Genomic DNA, 21,567 nt, shown 5'->3' on the forward strand with positions numbered 1-21,567 from the left:
CTCTCCCTCCATCTGCCCCCTCTATCTGCCCCCTCTCTCTCCCTCCATCTGCCCCCTCTATCTGCCCCCTCTCTCTCCCCTCCATCTACCCCCTCTCCTCTCTCTCCCCTCCATCTGCCCCCTCTCCTCTCTCTCCCCTCCATCTGCCCCCTCTCTCTCCCTCCATCTGCCCCCTCTCTCTGCCCCCTCTCTCTCCCCTCTATCTGCCCCCTCTCCATCTGCCCCCTCCCCTCTATCTGCCCCTCTCTCTCTCTCCCTCCATCTGCCCCCTCTCCTCTATCTGCCCCTCTCTCTCTCTCCCTCCATCTGCCCCCTCTCTCTCCCTCCATCTGCCCCCTCTATCTGCCCCCTCTCTCTCCCCTCTATCTGCCCCCTCTCCTCTCTCTCCCTCCATCTGCCCCCTCCCCTCTATCTGCCCCTCTCTCTCTCTCTCTCCTCTCTGTACAGGGGTGTGTGTCGGAACATGAGGAAACACGATTCTGGGTTATATATATAGCGAAAATCACAGGCTCTCTCTCTCCTCTCTCTCCCTCTCTCCCTCGCTCTCGTGTGTGTGAGAGACTTACACAGCGAGCCTCTCCGCCGCTGGATTCAAACCGGGGGGAGTGGGAGGGGGGGGGAATTTAAAAAATAAATAAAACATTTTTTTTTTAAATTTAAAAGCGGCGGACGGGAATTTTTTTTTCCCGTTTTCCTCCCGATATCGCGATTGTCCGGAGAGCCCCGAATCGCAGATCTGAGATCCACCCCTCCTCCCTCTCCGTGTCACATCTCCCCCCCCCCGTAGCGGAGCGCGGAACAGCACAAGCAGCACCGCGATGGTCGCTCCTGGGTCCGCCTCTGGTCTCTCCGTCTCTCCTCATCTGCTGTGACCGACCCCGGTACTACCGTACGCCCGGTGACCATTTTCCACCTGGGAGGCTGTCGGGAAGACGAGACCACGTTCAATGCCGTTGGAATATGTCATATGCTCCCTTCCAAGGTAAGAAAGACATTTAACTCTCCCTCTCCCTCCCTCCCTCTCTCTCCCTGCTCCTGCTCCTGCTCCTGCTCCTAGCGCGGGAGAGACGGGCAGAGTGGCGGTCCAGTCTCTCCTGCTGCCCGCAGGGCGTGTGATACCGACACCGTGCAGCACTGTGTGTGTGTGTGTGTGTGTGTGTGTGTGTGTGTGTGTGTGTGTAAAACTGTGTGTTACTGTAGCAGTGTGTGTGTCTGTGTAGACTGTGGCAGTGTGTGTGTCAGTGTGTCTAGCTGCACTGTAAGATTGTGTGTGTGTGTGTGTCAGTGTGTATAGATACACTATAGCAGTGTGTGTCAGTGTGTGTCAGTGTGTATAGATACACTATAGCAGTGTGTGTCAGTGTATGTAGATACACTATAGCAGTGTGTGTAGATACACTATGGCAGTGTGTGTCAGTGTGTGTAGATACACTATGGCAGTGTGTGTGTGTTAGTGTGAGTAGCTTCACTATAGCAGTGTGTGTAGATACACTATAGTAGTGTGTGTGTTAGTGTGAGTAGCTACACTACAGCAGTGTGTGTGTCAGTGTGTGTAGATACACTATAGTAGTGTGTGTGTCAGTGTGAGTAGCTACACTATAGCAGTGTGTGTAGACACACTACAGCAGTGTGTGTGTCAGTGTGTGTAGATACACTGTCAGTGTGTTTAGTTACACTATGGCAGTGTGTGCGTTAGTGTGAGTAGCTCCACTATAGCAGTGTGTGTAGACACACTACAGCAGTGTGTGTGTCAGTGTGTGTAGATACACTGTCAGTGTGTTTAGTTACACTACAGCAGTGTGTGTGTCAGTGTGTGTAGATACTGCACGGTAAGGGTGTTACCGAAGTTACTTGCCTTATCCAGTCAGCTGTGAGGTGAAATCTCAGCCCAGAGCAGTGAACAGCCCCAGATCCCAGCAGCTGTGTCAAGGGAGACAGCCTCACACAGCAGTTCGGCCGCCTGGCGCCCCCTGGTGTCCAGGTGGAAGAGAGCCCCTACTGCTCCAGGGAGTCTGCTGGACACAGGCGCCGCAGGAGTTACTCAGGGCTCCAGGACACTGATGGACTCACATTGTGGGAATGTTGGTTCTCAGTATTAATAATTCACACGGTTATTACACTCCCTCATTAGAGGCAAGGCAGGATATCAGAGTCCTGTCCTTCAGCCTGAGTGTGTCTGCGCAGCCGGCCCCTGTCTGGACTGGACTGCGCTCAGGCCGAGAGAGACCGGGCCGGGCCGGGCCCAGTGGCGGCAGAATTGTCTGGGGCAGGATGTCAGGGACTGTGGGTTCAAGCCTAGCTGGGGCCTCACTGAGGTCCTGAACTCCTGAAGTTCTGAGGTTTTATGGTTCTGAGGTCCTGAACTCCTGAGGCCTTGATGTTCTGAGGTCCTGAGGTTTGGAGCTCCTGACGTCCTGATGTCCTGAGGTTCTGATGTTCTGAGGTCCTGACCCTTGATTGAGTCAGTGTTCTGCTGCTTCAGGGGGTCTCCATCTTGTCGCTGGAAAGGGAGAATTTATTCATAACTGATTTCAATCCACAAGTCATTAGGGTTCATACGGGTCCAGATCATAACGGGTCATACAGAACTGGGTCATCGCAGGTCATACTGAACTGGTTCATGCTGAAGTGGGTCATAGTGGGTCATACTGGACTAGATGGGGTCATAGCAGGTCATACTGAATGGGGTCATAGTGGGTCACACTGAACTGAGTCAGACATAACTGGGTCATAGTGGGTCATACTGAACCAGGTCAGACAGAACTGGGTCATAGTGGGTCATACTGAATCGGGTCAAACAGGACTGGACTGGGTCACAGTGGGTATTACTAAACTGGATCATAGTGGGTCACACTGAACTGGGTCAAACAGGTCTGGACTGGGTCACAGTGGGTCAAACTGAACTGAGTCAGACAGGACTAGACCAGGTCATAGTGAGTCATACTGAACCAGGTCAGACAGCACTGAACTGGGTCAGATGGGTCTGGATTGGGTCATACTGAACCAGGTCAGACAGGACTGGACTGGGTCATAATGGATCACATTGAACTAGATCAGATGGGTCTGGACTGGGTCATAATGGATCATATTGAAATAGATCAGATGGGTCTGGACTGGGTCATACCAGGTCATACTGAACCGGGTCAGACAGAACTGGGTCATAGCGGGTCATGCAAGATTGGGTCACTCAGGCCAGGACAGGGACACATTGATCCCAACTCAAGTCCGAGGAGGCACCTCAGCTACTCTCGAGGACTGAGTCCACAAGAAAATACAAAACCCAAAGATCGAGAGCTATGCCTGGTGCTCAGGTGCCCAGTGTTCAGAAGCTCAGGTGTTTCAGACACTCAGGTGCTCAGTCACTTGGGCCCTCAGCTGTTCAGGAGCTCAGGGATTCAGGCACTCAGGTGCTCAGCTGAGGTGAGTCCTTGCCGTGGACAACAGGAGCTAGAAGCCAGGGACAAGTTCTCCAGCCTTTGTCCAAACTCCTGAATCTCCCCGAGTGTCAGGAGGGTCAGCTGTGATTTCAGGATGACTTTACTCTAAGGGTGGGTGGGGGGGATTCACTGGATGAGATTCCGAGATCAGTCACCTGCTGAGCAGGATCCCGACAGAACAGCCTCCTCTCCTTTCTCACCTCTCTCCCGTTCAGGTGTTCCTGAGGGATACAGGAGTCTCGCTGTTTCAGTCTCACTGACAGCCTCTGACACAGGGCCTTAAAGACGCAACAGCAACCAGTTCAGATAGACCGTCAAGCCAGCAAGAGCTAATTAAGCCACTGGGAGCCAGACTCTCCACTGTGGGAATCAACTAAGTAATCTTTTAGGTAAATAAAGTCAAACCAGTGGGTCGCGGATCAATGATGCCGTTAATGTGACTAATGAGTCATTAAGGGCCCAGTTTTGTCTCTTCATGATCTCCATCCTGAGTGATCGATTCCCTGTCGATCCCAAATTACAGTCAAAAGAACCGCTTCGGTCCAAAACCCTTCCAGACTTTGCAAGTTTGTGTTCTTCCTACCGGAGACTAAAGAGGTTCAGTTCCTTTACACAGTGTCCAATCGGTAGAGCAGGAGGATCCTCATGCGTAACCTCGAATCCTGCAGAATAGGGCGTAGCACAGGGACAATCCCAAACACGTAATCCAGGGGCTTGGTCAATCGGAGGAGCAATGAGTCCGGTAACCAGGGAAATCCAAGAAAGACAATCCGAAAAATGAAACCCAAAGAGCGTGATCGAAAAGGCAGGAGCAAAGATCAGGAGGCAGGAGGTCAATCACAAAGCCTAGTAACACAAGAGAAGACTCTGGGAGGCTTCTCAAAAGTGAGCATGGGTTGGTGTGGGGAGGGAACTTTAAATACTGAAGGGACAGGGCCGTGGTTGGATAATTGGTCCGGGAGTGAGAATCTGTGGAATCTGGTGCATGTGGGAATGTGATGGGTTCAATTAGGAGTGAGATTGTGAAGCAGTGGGTTTGGGAATGTAACGGCGTTTGCGTGGGGGCGTGACACACTTGTGTTTGTGTGCTTGTGTGCGTTTGTGTGCGCGTGTGTGTGCGTTTGTGTGCGTGTGTGTGCCTGTATGTTTGTGTGCATGTGTGTGTTTGTGTGTTTGTGTGTGTGTGAGAGAGGTCTCTTGTCCAGCCTGGACCTGTTCTCTCTGCTGTTCTCTCCTGCCCTGATTCTGGGGCAGCCGTGTCCTTCTGGTGACGAGGTGGCCTGGATTTCGCCGATGCTGTGAACGAGGCCCGCGAGCCCTGGGCCGGTTCGGTTGGCTGCCGTATTACAGCACAGACCCCAGCATCGTTTTAGGAAAATGTTACCTTTTCATTCACACAGACCCACAGGTCATTCTTGACTTCTGTCCCCTACGACTCCAAGTTTGTGAACAGACTGGTCACGTTGTACCCCTCCGACTCTGGACCGGGACAGGCAGGAACAAACACACCCCAACTCTGGACCGGGACAGGCAGGAACAAACGCACCCCGACTCTGGAGTGGGACAGGCAGGAACAAACGCACCCCGACTCTGGACCGGGACAGGCAGGAACAAACACACCCCGACTCTGGACCGGGACAGGCAGGAACAAACACACCCCGACTCTGGAGTGGGACAGGCAGGAACAAACACACCCCGACTCTGGACCGGGACAGGCAGGAACAAACGCACCCCGACTCTGGACCGGGACAGGCAGGAACAAACGCACCCCGACTCTGGAGTGGGACAGGCAGGAACAAACGCACCCCGACTCTGGACCGGGACAGGCAGGAACAAACGCACCCCGACTCTGGACCGGGACAGGCAGGAACAAACGCACCCCGACTCTGGAGTGGGACAGGCAGGAACAAACGCACCCCGACTCTGGACCGGGACAGGCAGGTACAAACGCACCCCGACTCTGGAGTGGGACAGGCAGGAACAAACGCACCCCGACTCTGGACCGGGACAGGCAGGAACAAACGCACCCCGACTCTGGAGTGGGACAGGCAGGAACAAACGCACCCCGACTCTGGACCGGGACAGGCAGGAACAAACGCACCCCGACTCTGGAGTGGGACAGGCAGGAACAAACGCACCCCGACTCTGGACCGGGACAGGCAGGAACAAACGCACCCCGACTCTGGACCGGGACAGGCAGGAACAAACGCACTCCGACTGTGCTAGTAGTCAGTCCTCCTCCACAGCCGGCTCACAGATGGCTATGAGAGGCGCCAGCAGATCAGAAAGACCCCTAATCCAGTGTCAGATCCCCCAGACACCCCGCCAGCCTGCAGAGATGGTATTTATAGAGCTCGCTGGAGCCCGACCCTCTGTCGTTGGGCTGAGCTGTACTGTCAGTCACCTGGTCGGTCCAGTGTGTGTGGAGTGTGTGTGTGGAGTGTGTGCATGGTATGTGTGCACTCCCATGTGTGTGCAGTGTGTATGATGTGTGTGTAGTGTGCATGGTGTGCAGTTTGTGTAGTAGGTATGGTGTGTATGGTGTGTGCAGTGTCCACAGTCTGTCTAGTGTGTGTACGATGTGTAATGTGTGTAGCATGTGTAGTGTGTATAGTGTGTGTAGTGTGTACAGTGTATGGTGTGTGAGCACACTAAAGAAGTCTGCCTGAGCAGTGTGTGTAGTGTGTGTGTATGGTGTACAATGTGTGTAGTGGATATGGTGTGTGCAGTGTGGGTGTATGATGTGTAATATGTGTAGTGTGTGTGGTGTGTGTAGTGTGTGTACAGTGTGTATATTGTTTGTAGGGTGTGAGTACACTAAAGCAGTCTGCCTGAGCAGTGTGTGCAGTGTGTGTGTAGTGTGTGTGTAGTGTGTGAGTACACTAAAGCAGTCTGCCTGAGCAGTGTGTGTGTAGTGTGTGAGTACACTAAAGCAGTCTGCCAGAGCAGTGTGTGTGTAGTGTGTGAGTACACTAAAGCAGTCTGCCTGAGCAGTGTGTGTGTAGTGTGTGAGTACACTAAAGCAGTCTGCCTGAGCAGTGTGTGTGTAGTGTGTGAGTACACTAAAGCAGTCTGCCTGAGCAGTGTGTGTGTAGTGTGTGAGTACACTAAAGCAGTCTGCCTGAGCAGTGTGTGTGTAGTGTGAGAGTACACTAAAGCAGTCTGCCTGAGCAGTGCAGAGCTCACAGAGGTTACTGTTCAAGCTCTGATCTTCACTGGACTGGGGTCAAAGGTCAGAGGCCAGGCTGGGACCCCTTAGGGTCAGAGGTGACTCGCAGTCAAGAGAGCAGTGCTCCCACACACACAGAGGGAATGCTGGGATGGAAACCAGGACACACGGAGACCCTGCATTAGCGGCACTCAATCTGTGGACTACAACTCCCACACACAATGCTGACAGCCACAGTGACAGGCAGGGTTACACAGCACCCTGGGAAGTGTAGTTTTGTTCTTGTTGTATACCATGTGGTGATGGAACTCCTCTCTCTCACTCCCGTCCCCTCCCTGGTGCTGAATGCGTGAGTTCAGTACTGACTTTCCCAGGACAGCAGTTGGCACAACGGTTGTAGGAACTACATGTGTTTTTGACTTCGGTGTGGCACAGCTTGGGGTTGGGGTGGTAGCTGGGGTTTGGTTTGTGTATAGACAGTGTATGGACTCCAGGTGTGTGTGTATATACAGAGTCTGTACTCCAGGTGTGTGTGTGTGTATACAGTGTCTGTACTCCAGGTGTGTGTGTAGATACAGTATCATTTCTCCAGGTGTGTTTGTGTGTATACAGTGTCTGTACTCCAGGTGTGTGTATAGATACAGTATCATTTCTCCAGGTGTGTGTGTGTGTATACAGTGTCTGTACTCCAGGTGTGTGTGTAGATACAGTATCATTTCTCCAGGTGTGTGTGTGTGCGTGTATACAGTGTCTGTACTCCAGGTGTGTGTGTACAGTAGTGTCTGTACTGTGTGTAGGAGTGTACAATAGTGTCCGTACTGTGTGTGTAGGAGTATGTACAGTAGTGTCTTTACTGTGTGTGTAGGAGTGTGTACAGTAGTGTCTGTACTGTGTGTAGGAGTGTACAGTAGTGTCTGTACTGTGTGTGTAGGAGTGTGTACAGTAGTGTTTTACTGTGTGTGTAGGAGTGTACAGTAGTGTCTGTACTGTGTGTGTAGGAGTGTGTACAGTAGTGTTTTACTGTGTGTGTAGGAGTGTACAGTAGTGTCTTTACTGTGTGTAGGAGTGTACAGTAGTGTCTGTACTGTGTGTGTATGAGTGTACAGTAGTGTTTTACTGTGTGTGTAGGAGTGTACAGTAGTGTCTTTACTGTGTGTGTATGAATGTACAGTTGTGTCTGTACTGTGTGTGTAGGAGTGTACAGTAGTGTCTGTACTGTGTGTGTAGGAGTATGTACAGTAGTGTTTTACTGTGTGTGTATGAGTGTACAGTTGTGTCTGTACTGTGTGTGTAGGAGTGTGTACAGTAGTGTCTTTACTGTGTGTAGGAGTGTACAGTAGTGTCTGTACTGTGTGTGTATGAGTGTACAGTAGTGTTTTACTGTGTGTGTATGAGTGTACAGTTGTGTCTGTACTGTGTGTGTAGGAGTGTGTACAGTAGTGTGTGTAGGAGTGTGTACAGTAGTGTCTTTACTGTGTGTAGGAGTGTACAGTAGTGTCTTTACTGTGTGTGTAGGAGTGTGTACAGTAGTGTTTTACTGTGTGTAGGAGTGTACAGTAGTGTCTTACTGTGTGTGTAGGAGTGTACAGTAGTGTTTTACTGTGTGTGTATGAGTGTACAGTAGTGTCTGTACTGTGTGTGTAGGAGTGTGTACAGTAGTGTCTGTACTGTGTGTGTACAGTAGTGTCTGTACTGTGTGTGTAGGAGTGTGTACAGTAGTGTTTTACTGTGTGTGTAGGAGTGTGTACAGTAGTGTCTTTACTGTGTGTGTAGGAGTGTACAGTAGTGTCTGTACTGTGTGTGTATGAGTGTACAGTAGTGTCTGTACTGTGTGTGTAGGAGTGTGTACAGTAGTGTCTGTACTGTGTGTGTAGGAGTGTGTACAGTAGTGTTTTACTGTGTGTGTAGGAGTGTACAGCTGTGTGAGTGTGTCTGTGCAGTTCATCAGTGTCTTAGTTCTCCATGTATCTGTAGATTCAGGACACCTGCCCATTATAACTCTGTCTCCCAGGACACTGCTCTCATTTCAAGAACACTCCTTCCCCCATAGATACACCACTCTCAGCCTGAAACACTCTGTCACACACTGTGCACTAGAACTGAGAATATACTGTACAGGCTTTGTATAGGTGATGCAGACACACACTGACCCTGACAGAGCAGTCTGACACTCTCCAGGCTGGACTGGACTGGCTGGATTAGTTCTTCACTGGGATTATAATCAGACTCCACTGACACTGACAGAGCAGTCTGAGACTCTCCAGGCTGGACTGGACTGGCTGGATTAGTTCTTCACTGGGATTATAATCAGACTCCACTGACACTGACAGAGCAGTCTGAGACTCTCCAGGCTGGACTGGACTGACTGGACTGGGAGTTGGACTGGTTCTTCACTGGGATTATAATCAGACTCCACTGACACTGACAGAGCAGTCTGAGACTCTCCAGGCTGGACTGGACTGGCTGGACTGGGAGCTGGATTAGTTCTTCACTGGGATTATAATCAGACCACTGACACTGACAGAGCAGTCTGACACTCTCCAGGCTGGACTGGACTGACTGGATTAGTTCTTCACTGGGATTATAATCAGACTCCACTGACACTGACAGAGCAGTCTGACACTCTCCAGGCTGGACTGGACTGACTGGATTAGTTCTTCACTGGGATTGTAATCAGACTCCACTGACCCTGACAGAGCAGTCTGAGACTCTCCAGGCTGGACTGGACTGGCTGGACTGGGAGCTGGACTGGTTCTTCACTGGGATTATAATCAGACTCCACTTACACTGACAGAGCAGTCTGAGACTCTCCAGGCTGGACTGGACTGGCTGGACTGGGAGCTGGATTAGTTCTTCACTGGGATTATAATCAGACTCCACTGACCCTGACAGAGCAGTCTGAGACTCTCCAGGCTGGACTGGACTGGCTGGACTGGGAGTTGGACTGGTTCTTCACTGGGATTATAATCAGACCACTGACACTGACAGAGCAGTCTGAGACTCTCCAGGCTGGACTGGACTGGCTGGACTGGGAGCTGGATTAGTTCTTCACTGGGATTATAATCAGACTCCACTGACCCTGACAGAGCAGTCTGAGACTCTCCAGGCTGGACTGGACTGGCTGGACTGGGAGCTGGATTAGTTCTTCACTGGGATTATAATCAGACTCCACTGACACTGACAGAGCAGTCTGAGACTCTCCAGGCTGGACTGGACTGGCTGGACTGGGAGCTGGATTAGTTCTTCACTGGGATTGTAATCAGACTCCACTGACACTGACAGAGCAGTCTGAGACTCTCCAGGCTGGACTGGACTGGCTGGACTGGGAGCTGGATTAGTTCTTCACTGGGATTATAATCAGACTCCACTGACACTGACAGAGCTCTGCACTGGGGTACCCCTGGGGTTCACCCTGTCCCAGCTCTCACGGGGGGGGTGATTGAGGGACAGATGGGGGGACCGGGGGAGGGACAGAGAGAGAGCTGGGGTACCAGATGGAGGGAGAGGAGGAGAGAAGCAGCAGTGCCCTGCACGTGTAGCTGTGTTACTATGGGAACAGGATCTGGGCTCCATCTCCAGAAGATGATGTCTCTCAGTGTCTCTCACTGCTCCCTTCCTCTCTCCCCTCACCTCCTCTCTCCTCTCACTCCTCTCTCTCTCCGTCTCCATCAGTTTCCCAGAGCTCACGCTCAGTATCAGCGGCTTGACTGTCATTTTCCCTCTGTTTCACTCTCTCCCTGCGTATCACTCTTTCTCTCCCTCTGCGTCCCTCTCTCCCTCTCTTTAACACACTCTCCTCTAGTCTCCGAGCCGTTGCCGTGGAGACGGGATGGGGGCGTGAGAGGGAGAGAGAGTGAGTGGGCGGTTCGGAAATGACATCTCTTGGGCTGTGAACCCATTTCCTGCTGCACGGGCGAGGGGGCCGCCAGCGCTGGGATACGGCTGCCCTCTTGTGGGCAGCGGCAGTACTGCATGCGGTTTATTATTTAGGACAAGGAGTCTGTTCAGTTTGATTGAGAAAGAAAGCGAGGAAGGCGAGAGGTGGACTTACTGAGACCCGTTGTATCAGCGAATTAAACGCTCCTTACATCCGCCTGGGTATTACGGTCGCTGGGTCTCGTGGTGTTCTGGTTCAGTGGTCTAACAAGCCTGGATCTTAAATACTGGACCTATAGCCCTTCTATATCCTGCCCATAGTCCTGCTATATCCTGCCAATAGATCTGCCTATAGCCCTGCTATAACCTGCCTATAGATCTGTCTATAGCTCTAATGTTACCTGCCTATAGATCTGCCTATAGCCCTGCTGTTACCTGCCTATGGTCCTGCTCTATCCTGCCTATAGATATGCCTATAGCCCTGCTATAACCTGCCTATAGATCTCTCTGTAGTCCTGCTCTGTCCTGCCTATAGATCTGCCTATAGTCCTGCTGTTACCTGCCTATAATTCTGCCTGTAGTCCTGCTATAACCTGCCTTTAGATCTGTTTATAGCCCTGCTGTTACCTGTTTATAGATCTGTCTATAGCCCTGCTAGATCCTGCCTATAGATCTGTTTATAGCCCTGCTAGATCCTGCCTATAGATCTGCCTATAGTCCTGCTGTTACCTGCCTATAGATCTGCCTATAGTCCTGCTGTTACCTGCCTATAGATCTGCCTATAGCCCTGCTGTTACCTGCCTATAGATCTGTTTATAGCCCTGCTGATACATGTTTATAGATCTGCCTATAGCCCTGCTATATCCTGCCTATAGCTTTGCTGTTACCTGCCTATAGTCCTGTTATAACCTGCCTATAGATCTGCCTATAGCCCTGCTATATCCTGCCTATAGCTTTGCTGTTACCTGCCTATAGTCCTGTTATAACCTGCCTATAGATCTGCCTATAGCCCTGCTATATCCTGCCTATGGTCCTGCTCTATCCTGCCTATAGATCTGCCTATAGTCCTGCTGTTACCTGCCTATAGATCTGCTGTTACCTGCCTATGGTCCTGCTCTATCCTGCCTATAGATCTGTCTATAGTCCTGCTCTATCCTGCCTATAGATCTGTCTATAGTCCTGCTGTTACCTGCCTATAGATCTGCCTATAGATCTGCTGTTACCTGCCTATGGTCCTGCTCTATCCTGCCTATAGATCTGTCTATAGTCCTGCTCTATCCTGCCTATAGATCTGCCTATAATCCTGCTGTAAATAGTACAGATTTTGAACAACAGGCCTTGATATATCACAGTGGTGTAATTATGTTATTTAAATTGTTTAAAACACTATGTTTTATATGTAATATAAATATGTAAGTATTGTATACCCACTGTGCTAATACTAAAATAAATCTGAAGATTTAGCACAAAACATTAAAAAAAACTCCTTTTGATGCATGAAGACACCTCTATCACCAAAAGGAAGCCGACAGCAGATTTTCAACTGTAGATGTTGCTGGGAAATGTAGTCTTTGCTTAGACTGCACTGGGTGTCATCTGATTTCTTGCCAGGGGAAAAATCACAAATAGAAACTACATTTCCCACAATCTGTGCCAATTCTTTCATCTTCCAAGGGATGATGGGAAGTATATTGCTTACAATCATCAACCTTGAAGCTGGAAGAAAATTGTGTCTGTATTAACCCCTCTCTCTCTCTCTCTCTCTCTCTCAGTGCAGTGTTAATGTACTGGAGTGTCCAGTCAGTGTGTGTGTGTATTAACCCCTCTCTCTCTCAGTGCAGTGATAATGTACTGGAGTATCCAGTGTGTCTGTATGAACCCCTCTCTCTCTCAGTGCAGTGTTCATGTACCGGAGTGTCCAGTCAGTGTGTCTGTATGAACCCCCCTCTCTCAGTGCAGTGTTCATGTACTGGAGTGTCCAGTCAGTGTGTCTGTATGAACCCCTCTCTCTCTCAGTGCAGTGTTCATGTACTGGAGTGTCCAGTCAGTGTGTCTGTATGAACCCCTCTCTCTCAGTGCAGTGTTCATGTATTGGAGTGTCCAGTCAGTGTGTCTGTATGAACCCCTCTCTCTCAGTGCAGTGTTCATGTACTGGAGTGTCCAGTCAGTGTGTCTGTATGAACCCCTCTCTCTCTCAGTGCAGTGTTCATGTACTGGAGTGTCCAGTCAGTGTGTCTGTATGAACCCTTCTCTCTCTGTGTCTCAGTCTAAGCTGCTCTGGAGGGTGTGTGCTGTGTGTGTATTAACCCGTCTCTCTCTCTGTGTCTCAGTCTCAGCTGCTCTGGAGGGTGTGTGTATTAACCCCTCTCTTTCTCTGTGTCTCAGTCTCAGCTGCTCTGGAGGGTGTGTGCTGTGTGTGTATTAACCCCTCTCTCTCTCTGTGTGTCTCAGTCTCAGCTGCTCTGGAGGGTGTGTGCTGTGTGTGTATTAACCCCTCTCTCTCTCTCTGTGTCTCAGTCTCAGCTGCTCTGGAGGGTGTGTGCTGTGTGTGTATTAACCCCTCTCTCTCTCTGTGTCTCAGTCTCAGCTGCTCTGGAGGGTGTGTGCTGTGTGTGTATTAACCCCTCTCTCTCTCTGTGTCTCAGTCTCAGCTGCTCTGGAGGGTGTGTGCTGTGTGTGTATTAACCCCCCTCTCTCTCTCTCTGTGTCTCAGTCTCAGCTGCTCTGGAGGGTGTGTGCTGTGTGTGTATTAACCCCTCTCTCTCTGTGTCTCAGTCTCAGCTGCTCTGGAGGGTGTGTGCTGTGTGTGTATTAACCCCTCTCTCTCTCTCTGTGTCTCAGTCTCAGCTGCTCTGGAGGGTGTGTGCTGTGTGTGTATTAACCCCTCTCTCTCTCTCTGTGTCTCAGTCTCAGCTGCTCTGGAGGGTGTGTGCTGTGTGTGTATTAACCCCTCTCTCTCTCTCTGTGTCTCAGTCTCAGCTGCTCTGGAGGGTGTGTGCTGTGTGTGTATTAACCCCTCTCTCTCTCTGTGTCTCAGTCTCAGCTGCTCTGGAGGGTGTGTGCTGTGTGTGTATTAACCCCTCTCTCTCTCTCTCTGTGTCTCAGATGCGAGGTTTGCGGCCCCCCTGTCAAGTGCCTATCGCCCCCCCTCCTCTCTCGCTCCGTACGACCGGCCCGGTTGGAACCCCCGTCTCTGCGTGATCTCCGGAAACCAGCTCTTTATGTTAGACCAGGAGGAGGTACTGCGTCCTTCCTCAGACATCAGTGTCCTGCGCTGTTACTGCGCCTGTGTGTCTGTCTCTACATCACCCCCTGCAGGTCCTGCCCTGTTACTGCGCCTGTGTGTCTGTCTCTGTCTCTACATCACCCCCTGCAGGTCCTGCGCCGTTACTGCGCCTGTGTGTCTGTCTCTGTCTCTACATCACCCCCTGCAGGTCCTGCCCTGTTACTGCGCCTGTGTGTCTGTCTCTACATCACCCCCTGCAGGTCCTGCACTGTTACTGCACCTGTGTGTCTGTCTCTGTCTCTACATCACCCCCTGCAGGTCCTGCCCTGTTACTGCGCCTGTGTGTCTCTGTCTCTGCATCACCCCCTGCAGGTCCTGCCCTGTTACTGCGCCTGTGTGTCTGTCTCTGTCTCTACATCACCCCCTGCAGGTCCTGCCCTGTTACTGCGCCTGTGTGTCTGTCTCTACATCACCCCCTGCAGGTCCTGCCCTGTTACTGCACCTGTGTGTCTGTCTCTGTCTCTACATCACCCCCTGCAGGTCCTGCGCTGTTACTGCGCCTGTGTGTCTGTCTCTGTCTCTACATCACCCCCTGCAGGTCCTGCACTGTTACTGCGCCTGTGTGTCTGTCTCTGTCTCTACATCACCCCCTGCAGGTCCTGCACTGTTACTGCGCCTGCGTGTCTGTCTCTGTCTCTACATCAGCTCCTGCAGGTCCTGCACTGTTACTGCGCCTGCGTGTCTGTCTCTGTCTCTACATCACCCCCTGCAGGTCCTGCGCTGTTACTGCGCCTGTGTGTCTGTCTCTGTCTCTACATCACCCCCTGCAGGTCCTGCCCTGTTACTGCGCCTGTGTGTCTGTCTCTACATCACCCCCTGCAGGTCCTGCCCTGTTACTGCGCCTGTGTGTCTGTCTCTGTCTCTACATCACCCCCTGCAGGTCCTGCCCTGATACTGCGCCTGTGTGTCTGTCTCTGTCTCTACATCACCCCCTGCAGGTCCTGCCCTGTTACTGCGCCTGTGTGTCTGTCTCTACATCACCCCCTGCAGGTCCTGCGCTGTTACTGCGCCTGTGTGTCTGTCTCTGTCTCTACATCACCCCCTGCAGGTCCTGCGCTGTTACTGCGCCTGTGTGTCTGTCTCTGTCTCTACATCACCCCCTGCAGGTCCTGCCCTGTTACTGCGCCTGTGTGTCTGTCTCTGTCTCTACATCACCCCCTGCAGGTCCTGCGCTGTTACTGCGCCTGTGTGTCTGTCTCTGTCTCTACATCACCCCCTGCAGGTCCTGCGCTGTTACTGCGCCTGTGTGTCTGTCTCTACATCACCCCCTGCAGGTCCTGCCCTGTTACTGCGCCTGTGTGTCTGTCTCTACATCACCCCCTGCAGGTCCTGCCCTGTTACTGCGCCTGTGTGTCTGTCTCTACATCACCCCCTGCAGGTCCTGCGCTGTTACTGCGCCTGTGTGTCTGTCTCTGTCTCTACATCACCCCCTGCAGGTCCTGCGCTGTTACTGCGCCTGTGTGTCTGTCTCTACATCACCCCCTGCAGGTCCTGCGCTGTTACTGCGCCTGTGTGTCTGTCTCTGTCTCTACATCACCCCCTGCAGGTCCTGCGCTGTTACTGCGCCTGTGTGTCTGCCTCTACATCACCCCCTGCAGGTCCTGCGCTGTTACTGCGCCTGTGTGTCTGTCTCTGTCTCTACATCACCCCCTGCAGGTCCTGCCCTGTTACTGCGCCTGGGTGTCTGTCTCTACATCACCCCCTGCAGGTCCTGCCCTGTTACTGCGCCTGTGTGTCTGTCTCTACATCACCCCCTGCAGATCCTGCACTGTTACTGCGCCTGTGTGTCTGTCTCTGTCTCTACATCACCCCCTGCAGGTCCTGCGCTGTTACTGCGCCTGTGTGTCTGTCTCTGTCTCTACATCACCCCCTGCAGGTCCTGCGCTGTTACTGCGCCTGTGTGTCTGCCTCTACATCACCCCCTGCAGGTTCTGCACTGTTACTGCGCCTGTGTGTCTGTCTCTGCCTCTACATCACCCCCTGCAGGTCCTGCGCTGTTACTGCGCCTGTGTGTCTGTCTCTGTCTCTACATCACCCCCTGCAGGTCCTGCGCTGTTACTGCGCCTGTGTGTCTGCCTCTACATCACCCCCTGCAGGTCCTGCGCTGTTACTGCGCCTTTGTGTCTGTCTCTGTCTCTACATCACCCCCTGCAGGTCCTGCCCTGTTACTGCGCCTGTGTGTGTGTCTCTGTCTCTACATCACCCCCTGCAGGTCCTGCGCTGTTACTGCGCCTGTGTGTCTGTCTCTGTCTCTGCATCACCCCCTGCAGGTCCTGCCCTGTTACTGCGCCTGTGTGTCTGTCTCTACATCACCCCCTGCAGGTCCTGCCCTGTTACTGCGCCTGTGTGTCTGTCTCTACATCACCCCCTGCAGGTCCTGCCCTGTTACTGCGCCTGTGTGTCTGTCTCTACATCACCCCCTGCAGGTCCTGCGCTGTTACTGCGCCTGTGTGTCTGTCTCTGTCTCTACATCACCCCCTGCAGGTCCTGCACTGTTACTGCGCCTGTGTGTCTGTCTCTACATCACCCCCTGCAGGTCCTGCCCTGTTACTGCGCCTGTGTGTGTGTCTCTGTCTCTGCATCACCCCCTGCAGATCCTGCCCTGTTACTGCGCCTGTGTGTCTGTCTCTGTCTCTACATCACCCCCTGCAGGTCCTGCACTGTTACTGCGCCTGTGTGTCTGTCTCTACATCACCCCCTGCAGGTCCTGCCCTGTTACTGCGCCTGTGTGTCTGTCTCTGTCTCTACATCACCCCCTGCAGGTACTGCGCCGTTACTGCGCCTGTGTGTCTGTCTCTGTCTCTACATCACCCCCTGCAGGTCCTGCGCTGTTACTGCGCCTGTGTGTCTGTCTCTACATCACCCCCTGCAGGTCCTGCGCTGTTACTGCGCCTTTGTGTCTGTCTCTGTCTCTACATCACCCCCTGCAGGTCCTGCCCTGTTACTGCACCTGTGTGTCTGTCTCTACATCACCCCCTGCAGGTCCTGCGCCGTTACTGCGCCTGTGTGTCTGTCTCTGTCTCTACATCACCCCCTGCAGGTCCTGCGCTGTTACTGCGCCTGTGTGTCTGTCTCTACATCACCCCCTGCAGGTCCTGCGCTGTTACTGCGCCTGTGTGTCTGTCTCTGCATCACCCCCTGCAGGTCCTGCGCTGTTACTGCGCCTGTGTGTCTGTCTCTGTCTCTACATCACCCCCTGCAGGTCCTGCGCTGTTACTGCGCCTGTGTGTCTGTCTCTGTCTCTACATCACCCCCTGCAGGTCCTGCGCTGTTACTGCGCCTGTGTGTCTGTCTCTACATCACCCCCTGCAGGTCCTGCGCTGTTACTGCGCCTGTGTGTCTGTCTCTGTCTCTACATCACCCCCTGCAGGTCCTGCCCTGTTACTGCGCCTGTGTGTCTGTCTCTGCATCACCCCCTGCAGGTCCTGCACTGTTACTGCGCCTGTGTGTCTGTCTCTGTCTCTACATCACCCCCTGCAGGTCCTGCCCTGTTACTGCGCCTGTGTGTCTGTCTCTACATCACCCCCTGCAGGTCCTGCGCTGTTACTGCGCCTGTGTGTCTGTCTCTACATCACCCCCTGCAGGTCCTGCGCTGTTACTGCGCCTGTGTGTCTGTCTCTGTCTCTACATCACCCCCTGCAGGTCCTGCGCTGTTACTGCGCCTGTGTGTCTGCCTCTACATCACCCCCTGCAGGTCCTGCGCTGTTACTGCGCCTTTGTGTCTGTCTCTGTCTCTACATCACCCCCTGCAGGTCCTGCCCTGTTACTGCGCCTGTGTGTGTGTCTCTGTCTCTACATCACCCCCTGCAGGTCCTGCGCTGTTACTGCGCCTGTGTGTCTGTCTCTGTCTCTGCATCACCCCCTGCAGGTCCTGCCCTGTTACTGCGCCTGTGTGTCTGTCTCTACATCACCCCCTGCAGGTCCTGCCCTGTTACTGCGCCTGTGTGTCTGTCTCTACATCACCCCCTGCAGGTCCTGCCCTGTTACTGCGCCTGTGTGTCTGTCTCTACATCACCCCCTGCAGGTCCTGCGCTGTTACTGCGCCTGTGTGTCTGTCTCTGTCTCTACATCACCCCCTGCAGGTCCTGCACTGTTACTGCGCCTGTGTGTCTGTCTCTACATCACCCCCTGCAGGTCCTGCCCTGTTACTGCGCCTGTGTGTGTGTCTCTGTCTCTGCATCACCCCCTGCAGATCCTGCCCTGTTACTGCGCCTGTGTGTCTGTCTCTGTCTCTACATCACCCCCTGCAGGTCCTGCACTGTTACTGCGCCTGTGTGTCTGTCTCTACATCACCCCCTGCAGGTCCTGCCCTGTTACTGCGCCTGTGTGTCTGTCTCTGTCTCTACATCACCCCCTGCAGGTACTGCGCCGTTACTGCGCCTGTGTGTCTGTCTCTGTCTCTACATCACCCCCTGCAGGTCCTGCGCTGTTACTGCGCCTGTGTGTCTGTCTCTACATCACCCCCTGCAGGTCCTGCGCTGTTACTGCGCCTTTGTGTCTGTCTCTGTCTCTACATCACCCCCTGCAGGTCCTGCCCTGTTACTGCACCTGTGTGTCTGTCTCTACATCACCCCCTGCAGGTCCTGCGCCGTTACTGCGCCTGTGTGTCTGTCTCTGTCTCTACATCACCCCCTGCAGGTCCTGCGCTGTTACTGCGCCTGTGTGTCTGTCTCTACATCACCCCCTGCAGGTCCTGCGCTGTTACTGCGCCTGTGTGTCTGTCTCTGCATCACCCCCTGCAGGTCCTGCGCTGTTACTGCGCCTGTGTGTCTGTCTCTGTCTCTACATCACCCCCTGCAGGTCCTGCGCTGTTACTGCGCCTGTGTGTCTGTCTCTGTCTCTACATCACCCCCTGCAGGTCCTGCGCTGTTACTGCGCCTGTGTGTCTGTCTCTACATCACCCCCTGCAGGTCCTGCGCTGTTACTGCGCCTGTGTGTCTGTCTCTGTCTCTACATCACCCCCTGCAGGTCCTGCCCTGTTACTGCACCTGTGTGTCTGTCTCTGCATCACCCCCTGCAGGTCCTGCACTGTTACTGCGCCTGTGTGTCTGTCTCTGTCTCTACATCACCCCCTGCAGGTCCTGCCCTGTTACTGCGCCTGTGTGTCTGTCTCTACATCACCCCCTGCAGGTCCTGCGCTGTTACTGCGCCTGTGTGTCTGTCTCTACATCACCCCCTGCAGGTCCTGCGCTGTTACTGCGCCTGTGTGTCTGTCTCTGTCTCTGCATCACCCCCTGCAGGTCCTGCCCTGTTACTGCGCCTGTGTGTCTGTCTCTACATCACCCCCTGCAGGTCCTGCCCTGTTACTGCGCCTGTGTGTCTGTCTCTATATCACCCCCTGCAGGTCCTGCCCTGTTACTGCGCCTGTGTGTCTGTCTCTGTCTCTACATCACCCCCTGCAGGTCCTGCCCTGTTACTGCGCCTGCGTGTCTGTCTCTGTCTCTACATCACCCCCTGCAGGTCCTGCGCTGTTACTGCGCCTGTGTGTCTGTCTCTACATCACCCCCTGCAGGTCCTGCACTGTTACTGCGCCTGTGTGTCTGTCTCTGTCTCTGCATCACCCCCTGCAGGTCCTGCCCTGTTACTGCGCCTGTGTGTCTGTCTCTACATCACCCCCTGCAGGTCCTGCCCTGTTACTGCGCCTGTGTGTCTGTCTCTATATCACCCCCTGCAGGTCCTGCCCTGTTACTGCGCCTGTGTGTCTGTCTCTGTCTCTACATCACCCCCTGCAGGTCCTGCCCTGTTACTGCGCCTGCGTGTCTGTCTCTGTCTCTACATCACCCCCTGCAGGTCCTGCGCTGTTACTGCGCCTGTGTGTCTGTCTCTACATCACCCCCTGCAGGTCCTGCACTGTTACTGCGCCTGTGTGTCTGTCTCTGCATCACCCCCTGCAGGTCCTGCGCTGTTACTGCGCCTGTGTGTCTGTCTCTGTCTCTACATCACCCCCTGCAGGTCCTGCCCTGTTACTGCGCCTGTGTGTCTGTCTCTGTCTCTACATCACCCCCTGCAGGTCCTGCACTGTTACTGCGCCTGTGTGTCTGTCTCTACATCACCCCCTGCAGGTCCTGCCCTGTTACTGCGCCTGCGTGTCTGTCTCTGTCTCTACATCACCCCCTGCAGGTCCTGCCCTGTTACTGCGCCTGTGTGTCTGTCTCTGCATCACCCCCTGCAGGTCCTGCCCTGTTACTGCGCCTGTGTGTCTGTCTCTACATCACCCCCTGCAGGTCCTGCCCTGTTACTGCGCCTGTGTGTCTGTCTCTGTCTCTACATCACCCCCTGCAGGTCCTGCCCTGTTACTGCGCCTGTGTGTCTGTCTCTGTCTCTACATCACCCCCTGCAGGTCCTGCCCTGTTACTGCGCCTGTGTGTCTGTCTCTACATCACCCCCTGCAGGTCCTGCCCTGTTACTGCGCCTGTGTGTCTGTCTCTGTCTCTACATCACCCCCTGCAGGTCCTGCCCTGTTACTGCGCCTGTGTGTCTGTCTCTGTCTCTACATCACCCCCTGCAGGTCCTGCCCTGTTACTGCGCCTGTGTGTCTGTCTCTACATCACCCCCTGCAGGTCCTGCCCTGTTACTGCGCCTGTGTGTCTGTCTCTGTCTCTACATCACCCCCTGCAGGTCCTGCCCTGTTACTGCGCCTGTGTGTCTGTCTCTGTCTCTACATCACCCCCTGCAGGTCCTGCCCTGTTACTGCGCCTGTGTGTGTGCCTCTACATCAGCTCCTGTCTCCTGACCTGCAGGTTCACCCTTTGTTGATGAGAGAGAGGCGCTCGGAGTCTCATCGGAACAAGCTCCTGCGCCGCACTGTCAGCGTGCCTGTGGAGGGGAGACACCACCCCGAGATCGGTGAGAGTCATTGTGTGTGACCTTGAGAGTCGATATAAACACCGGGAGTCAATATTCACCCTCGGAGTCAATATACACAACGAGAGTCAATATTCACCCTCAGAGTCAATATACACACCGACAGTCAATATTCACCCTGAGAGTCGATATACACACCGGGAGTCAATATTCACCCTGAGAGTCGATATTCACCCTGAGAGTCGATATACACACCAGGAGTCAATATTCACCCTGAGAGTCGATATTCACCCTGAGAGTCGATATACACACCAGGAGTCAATAATCACCCTGAGAGTCAATAATCACCCTGAGAGTCAATATACACACCGAGAGTCAATATACACACCGGGAGTCAATATTCACACCGGGAGTCAATATTCACACCGGGAGTCAGTATACACACCGAGAGTCGAGTTGATATGCACACCGAGAGTCAATATTTACCCTGGAAGCCGATATACACATTGACAGTCAATATACACACTGAGAGTCGATATAGACCTTGAGAGTCGATACCCCCGCTGCAGGCAGTGTGCCCGACTGGAGCTTGTCTGTAACCTCCCTCTGTCCTGTCACCCCTCTCCCCCCTTTCTCCTCTCCTCTCTCCTCTCCCCTCTCTCCTCTCTCCTCTGTCCTGTCACCCCTCTCTCCTCTCTCCTCTGTCCTGTCACCCCTCTCTCCTCTCTCCTCTCCCCTCTCTCCTCTGTCCTGTCACCCCTCTCCCCTCTCTCCTCTGTCCTGTCACCCCTCTCTCCTCTCTCCTCTGTCCTGTCACCCCTCTCTCCTCTCTCCTCTCCCCTCTCTCCTCTGTCCTGTCACCCCTCTCTCCTCTCCTCTCTCCACCTCATGTTTACATTCAGAAATGTTGTACTGCTTCGACCTAAATGACCAACATGACGACTGTAGCCAGAGCTCTGATTGTTTAGCTGCGACACACCCCTCTGTGTGACCCG

The 21,567-nt window shown here is 53.5% G+C and overlaps 1 protein-coding gene across 20 annotated transcripts in view; it reads left to right on the forward strand.

Moving 5' to 3' along the window:
* Positions 1-626: 626 nt before the first annotated feature.
* Positions 627-21,567, forward strand: part of LOC107076186 (ras/Rap GTPase-activating protein SynGAP-like) — a 72,795-nt gene continuing 51,854 nt past the window's right edge. For 13 of the 20 annotated variants that reach the window (XM_069198466.1, XM_069198471.1, XM_069198475.1 and 10 more), the window contains exons 1-3: positions 631-982; positions 13,588-13,721; positions 20,509-20,614. In XM_069198466.1, coding sequence (XP_069054567.1) covers positions 961-982; positions 13,588-13,721; positions 20,509-20,614 — 262 coding nt within the window. In that variant the 5' untranslated portion in view covers positions 631-960. Of the gene's footprint in view, positions 983-13,587; positions 13,722-20,508; positions 20,615-21,567 lie in introns of those variants that run through there. The other 7 variants (XM_069198457.1, XM_069198463.1, XM_069198459.1 and 4 more) reach the window with 5 other exon arrangements.

This window comes from Lepisosteus oculatus, chromosome 14, assembly GCF_040954835.1.
Source record: "Lepisosteus oculatus isolate fLepOcu1 chromosome 14, fLepOcu1.hap2, whole genome shotgun sequence".
Lineage (NCBI taxonomy): Eukaryota > Metazoa > Chordata > Actinopteri > Semionotiformes > Lepisosteidae > Lepisosteus > Lepisosteus oculatus.